This window comes from Kryptolebias marmoratus, linkage group LG16, assembly GCF_001649575.2.
Source record: "Kryptolebias marmoratus isolate JLee-2015 linkage group LG16, ASM164957v2, whole genome shotgun sequence".
Taxonomy (NCBI): domain Eukaryota; kingdom Metazoa; phylum Chordata; class Actinopteri; order Cyprinodontiformes; family Rivulidae; genus Kryptolebias; species Kryptolebias marmoratus.
This window is the reverse complement of record NC_051445.1, coordinates 15,242-21,070: the sequence shown is the minus strand read 5'-3', so window position 1 is coordinate 21,070 and position 5,829 is coordinate 15,242. Positions and strand designations below refer to the sequence as shown.

General features: G+C 48.1%; 2 protein-coding genes across 3 annotated transcripts in view; both read left to right on the top strand.

Moving 5' to 3' along the window:
* Positions 1-2,702, top strand: part of myo1eb (myosin IEb) — a 14,554-nt gene extending 11,852 nt beyond the window's left edge. The window contains exons 22-27 of one of the 2 annotated variants that reach the window (XR_005234211.1): positions 172-318; positions 788-945; positions 1,026-1,100; positions 1,193-1,382; positions 1,460-1,823; positions 1,985-2,117. Coding sequence is in view for 1 of the 2 variants with exons in the window: in XM_037980381.1 (XP_037836309.1) it covers positions 172-318; positions 788-945; positions 1,026-1,100; positions 1,193-1,382; positions 1,985-2,148; positions 2,260-2,336 (811 nt within the window). In the remaining variant the exon portion in view is untranslated. Of the gene's footprint in view, positions 1-171; positions 319-787; positions 946-1,025; positions 1,101-1,192; positions 1,383-1,459; positions 1,824-1,984; positions 2,149-2,259 lie in introns of those variants that run through there. The other variant, XM_037980381.1, reaches the window with a different exon arrangement.
* A 310-nt stretch (positions 2,703-3,012) lies between these two features.
* prune (prune exopolyphosphatase) lies at positions 3,013-5,824 on the top strand (the record flags this gene model as incomplete). Its single annotated transcript, XM_017404897.3, has 6 exons — positions 3,013-3,483; positions 4,031-4,138; positions 4,396-4,598; positions 4,836-5,020; positions 5,300-5,458; positions 5,769-5,824. Coding segments are annotated over exons 1-6 (750 nt in total), but the record flags the coding sequence as incomplete, so codon positions are not given.
* Positions 5,825-5,829: the final 5 nt, after the last annotated feature.

Sequence of the window (5,829 nt, the reverse complement as noted above, 5' to 3'; positions counted from 1 at the left end):
GTCTGTCTGACCCGTCTGTCTGTCTGACCTGTCTGTCTGTCTGTCTGACCCGTCTGTCTGTCTGTCTGACCTGTCTGTATGACCTGTCTGACCCGTCTGTCTGATATGTCTGTCTGTCTAACCTGTCTGTCTGACCTGTCTGTCTGTCTGACCCGTCTGTCTGTCTGTCAGTACTCTGCAGGACGACATCTTCATCATCCACGAGGCAGAGTACGACAGCGTTCTTCAGAGCATCTTTAAGACGGAGTTCCTCAGCCTGTTGGTGAAACGTTTCCAGGAACGAACCGACAGGAAGCTGCCGCTCAAATTCAACAACCTGTAAGTATAAGAGCCTCTGTTTCACTTCCTGTCTGGGTGTCATTTAGCAGCTGTCCACATCTGTCTGCATGTGTCCTGACACATTAACCCACGTGTCTCTGCGTGGGGGTGTTGGAAGAAAACATTAAATTTTCTTTGTCTGCAGGTCTTTAGTGTTAGCTGCTAATGCTAACCAGGAAGTATGTACCTGATACCTGCCACTGAAAAATGTGTTTATATCCTGAGAGCTGACCGGGTTTCGAACACTGTTCTGTTAGTAATGAAACAGGATGTTGTCAGGTGACCGCCCTCATACATAAACAGCTCGTTGTTGCCAGATTCTGGTTTCACAAAGGAGAAATAACCCAACATGCCTGGCATCGTAAAACAGGAAGTGTAATCAGAACCCAGTACCGCCACGGTAGATTTACACACTCTGAGGAGTTCGGACATTCAGAACCTTTATGTTCTTTCCATCCTCCACCTCCAGTCTGGAGTTTAAGGTGAAGAAGGGTGGCTGGGGTCCGTTCAGCTCTTCAGGCTCCAGGCAGATCCAGTTCCAGGTGGGTCACGGGGACGAGGCGGTCCTGAAGCCCAGTGGGAAAGTCCTGCAGGTCTCCATTGGGCCAGGTCTTCCTAAAAATTCCAGTAAGTTCTAACAAGCTTCTGTTATTGAGTCAGATTGTTGTGTCAGCTGCACATCACTTCCTGTCTTGTCTGGTCTGCAGGACCAACAAGGAAAGACAACCGTAAGAGCCGATACATGGGCAACCGGGCTCCGCCCACTAAGCAGAACAATTCAGGTACATGGAGATCTCCTTCAGGTGTCAGAATGTCTCCATCTGAATGTCCAGTCCGGATTCTTATAATTTGATCCATTTCTTCTTTGCTTCAGGACCTCACTTGAAAGGCAGCAGGGCACAAAGAGGCCAGCAGACCTCCTCCAGAGGCTCCCTGCTCAGGAAGCAGGCCAGCATGGAGCAGCCCACCCTGCCCCGTCTACAGAACCAGCATCGCTCGGGTCCGCAGCATCCTCGAAACCAAGACATGGGCTTCATGAACGTCCCGGATCAAGGTGCTGCAGGGTGAGACGCTTTGCAACAATAGCCAGTGGAACCAGGAAAATTACTGTCAGAAAAACCTCTTTATCATCCTGTAAAAGGATTCAACATAAAGACAAAGACTGAGAACCAAACTCACATCTAAGGTACGAGGGAACAGAAGTTTGCACATTCCATGTCCTGTGGAAACAGCTGCCCACTGAGGAAGAATCCCCAGGCTTCTTTCTGCATCCTGAAGCTGAGAGGGAAGGTCCCATCAGCTGCACCAGACTTTTATCTCATTGAGATGTTGTCTTCATCTGGTTACAGAGCTTTCTATCCGTTATTTGTTTTCATGACAGGATGGAGGGGTGGGTGGTCCTGCAGCTGTACAGTCACCCAGTGCCATCATTCAGGCTCATAAAACAAGATGTCTAAGAGAAAGAAAGAAAACATCCCCTCCTAAGTCATTTCTTTTATCTCTTGGTACATAAGGTCTAAAAGTTCACAAGCAAAAATCACACAATTCTGAGTAAACGGCACATTTGACCTTTTAAAGTATGTTTTGACAACCAGACACATTAACCTAAAGGATAACTGCTTGTTGCCTCACGTTGGCGATAGTTTTACCCTCTCTTTGTCTGCAGACTGCATCGACGCCTTTCAAAGGAGGTGAAACCAGATCCTGGAGCGGGTCGACCCAAACCAAAGCCCCGCTCTCCTCAGTGCAGAGCTCTATATGCCTACGATGCTCAGGACACCGATGAGCTCAGCTTCAATACTAATGATGTCATTGAGATAATATCTGAAGGTAATGTTGGTAATCAGTCAGCAGAGCTGTTTGCCAACGTTTCGTACGGAGTCACATTCTCTTGGATGTTGTTTCAGAGTTCACCTCATCTTCATCATTGTGTTTCTGCAGACTCGTCTGGTTGGTGGTACGGGCGGTTGAGGGGGAAAGAAGGGATGTTCCCCGGAAACTATGTGGAGAAAATCTAGACCTCCTTTTAGGAAGGTCAGAGGTCATCCAGCTGCAGCTGGAGCCGGGGTCAGAGGTCTCTGAAGAAGACAAACCCTTAAATGACACACTAAATATGATTTAATCATTCATATCTGGACACATGTATATTTCTGTCTGAGTGGCAGCTGTCAATCATCCACAGAGGTCAGAGGTCAGTTAAAAGTCACTCTTGGTACCAAATGCTCCTCTGATATTTTCCAGTAATGTTCTGAGTGTTTCCAGTGAGGTGGGCTGTGCCTGCGCCCCCTTCAGGCTCCAGGCTTCAGAATAAAAAACTGAACGAAATGTCACATTTTAAAACATTTTATCTTTGATCACACATGAAATAAAACCTAAACAGGAAATGAGTGTTTCATGTTGTTGGGTTTGTTGCTGACCTGTGGTCCCTAACATGCGGGACTCTGGACTTCAGGTCCAGTTCTACTGGACTCTGTCCCTTAAACTGGTTTAAAATGTTCTGACTGAGGAGAACATCTCTTTAGATAAAAACAGCTTCCCCACTAAGGGTTAAATAAAGATCTATCCTCTTTTGTTCTGTTTTATGTTTTATGATGTACATAAATCCTGTTGAAGATAAATGGAGCCCACAGTTAAAACCGGATCTTGTCCTGGTCCTGGTCCTGGTAGGCCACCATCCTGCAGGTTTTAGTTGTTTTCAAGTTCTGTGGAAGCTTCTTTATCACTGTCATTTAAATCAGGTGAGTCACACCTGAAACATGCAGCATGGTGGCCAACCAGGACCAGGACCGGGACCAGGACCGGGACAAGGACACGGACACCACTCTCCTGGAACTAGATCCAGCGGCTCTGGACTGTTCCGAACTCAGATCCTGATCCAGGATCGGAGGTTCCGTGTTTCCGGCCCAACAGCTCAGACAGCAGGCGGGTTTTAATGTGTACTTGTATTTTACGAGCTGTGGACGCGGCCGTGAAGGCACCCTGACCTTTCACCCCGCCCGTTACCGACAGCTGCCCGCTCCGGTTATCGGTCAGGAGCGGTCCGGTGAGTCCACCTGTCCCGGTTGGACGGTTCCGTCAGCGCGCGGCCCGGAGCGTTAGCATCGGGAGCTAACGGCTAACGGAGAGATGGAGGACTTCCTGCGGAGCTGCCAGCGGGCCGTGAAGGTACCACAGCAGCAGCATTTATTCAGATTATATAAATCTCAGCATGTTTCTTTTATTCTAATCACGCGGTGGAAAGTTGGCTCTGTTTCAGCTTGTTATAAGCAACTTCCGGTCACAAACAGGGTTCAAAGTAAACTTCCTGTTATACAGTGAAACTTTCAAATTAAGAGTCTACTTACGAGTTCCCGCAAAAGATAAATTACGGAAACCGTGAAAGGACAATACCCACACATGAAGTTTAAACAAGTTTTAAAAAGTCACCCCTTCAGTCTGAGGTAAATCTCACCTGTTTCTCCATTTTTAAATTCTTTTTCTTAAAAAACCATAAAAAATAAACCAAATTCTGTTTCTGAGGCAAAAAAATCAATATTTTAGCTGCTGAACCTAAACTAAAGTTTGTTCTGAAGTTAGAAGACCATTTGGTGTAAAGATCCATCAGACTCAAGAAGTTCTGATTAAACGTTTAACTTCAGGCTCTTCAGGTTTGACTTCATTAAAGCTTCGCAGATATGTTCTCATTCTTTTGTGGTACATCTTGGTTCTCCAGGAAAACTTGGGTCCAGCTGGTCCTGGGGTTCATGTTGTTCTTGGAAATGAGGCCTGTGATCTAGACTCCATGGTGTCTTCTTTGGCCTTCGCCTACTTCCTGTCCAAGGTGGGAAGCTGTTCAGCTGGCTTCTTGTTATCATCAGAGGTCTCAGGGTTTAACATTTGTCTGCCTGCCTGTCTGTCTGTCTGTCTGCCTGCCTGCCTGCCTGTCTATCTGCCTGTCTGTCTGCCTGCCTGTCTGTCTGCCTGTCTGTCTGCCTGTCTGCCTATCTGCCTGCCTGTCTGCCTGTCTGCCTGCCTGTCTGCCTGTCTGTCTGCCTGCCTGCCTGCCTGTCTGTCTGCCTGCCTGTCTCTCTGCGTCAGACCGTAGGCGGCGAGGCGCTCGCTCTGCCCCTGCTCAACATCAGGCAGTCAGAATTGGTGCTGCGTTCGGACATCATCTTCCTCCTGCGTCAGACCGGTTTGTCTCCAGACCTGCTCCTGTTCAGGGACCAGCTGGACCTCAGGGCCCTGCATCAAGCCGGGCGCCTACAACTGACGCTGGTGGATCACAACATCCTGCCCAGGTGAGACACCCAACAGATGGCCATAAACATCTGGCAGGTAGTCCAAAACCATGCCCTGCCATTCCGGCTCAGGTGTATGTCAACGTGTCAGGTTCCGCTGCAGAGCAGGTATTTGTAGCAGTGACCACACAGACCTGATTACATCACGGGCCCAGGTGCCGTTATCCCAAAGTTTTCTCATGTCCACCTTCAGGGTCAGGTGTGTATTAGTCTGATCAGCCTGTCTCTCCCCTGCAGTTCGGATCGGGACCTGGAGGCAGCAGTGGTACAGGTGATTGACCACCACCACTTAGAGAGAAGCCCCTCCCCCTCCTGTCCTGTTACTGTGGAGATGGTAGGATCTTGCACTACCTTGGTAACCGAACACATCATCCAGAAAGCTCCACAGATCCTTGATCTGCAGCTCGCTCAGCTGCTCTACGGTATGCATCTGGTTACACTCACCTGGATCCACACACCTGGACTCACACACCTGGATCCACACACCAGGACTCACACACCTGGATCCACACACCTAGATCCACACACCTGCCCAGGTCTTTGTGATAAAGACTTTTTCATAGGAACACCTGATCTGTCTGATTTGCAGATTACAGTATATTGATAAGGCTCGCTCATTGATGTTGCAGTGAAACATATTAATTACTGTGTATGTGTGCGGGTGTGTGTGCGTGTGTTTGTGTGTTTGTGTGTGCGTGCAGCGGCGGTGGTGTTGGACTGTGTCAACATGTCTCCTGCTGCTGGTAAAGTGACACCTAAGGACAGTCAGTATGCTTCGGCGCTGGAGACACAATTCCCCGCTCTGCCACTGAGGGGCGCTCTCTTTGTGGAGCTGCAAAACGCCAAGTTTGACATCTCAGGTGAGTTTCGGAGTCTGACTTGTACCTGAGCTCAGCTGTCAGTCTGTACAGGTAACATGCAATCCTGCGGTGTGCTCCTGTGTCTTGCATCAGTCCTGTTAGTGTTTTGTCGTACTCTGTAGTGTCACGGCATCAAAAGAACAATATTTAAGGTTGGTTGGACTCTGTTTTGTGTACTGCTGTATTAACTACACATTCATCCTAACTGAACACAAAGCCGTTGCAGTACTACTTGAAATATTTTATGTTTCCTTTCGTATTTCGTTGTATTTTTAATTTTTTTTTCAATCCTGGGTATTTCTGTCTTCAGGTCTGAACACTGAGCAGATGTTGTTAAAGGACATGAAAGCAGTTTCAGGAAGCTTGAATAT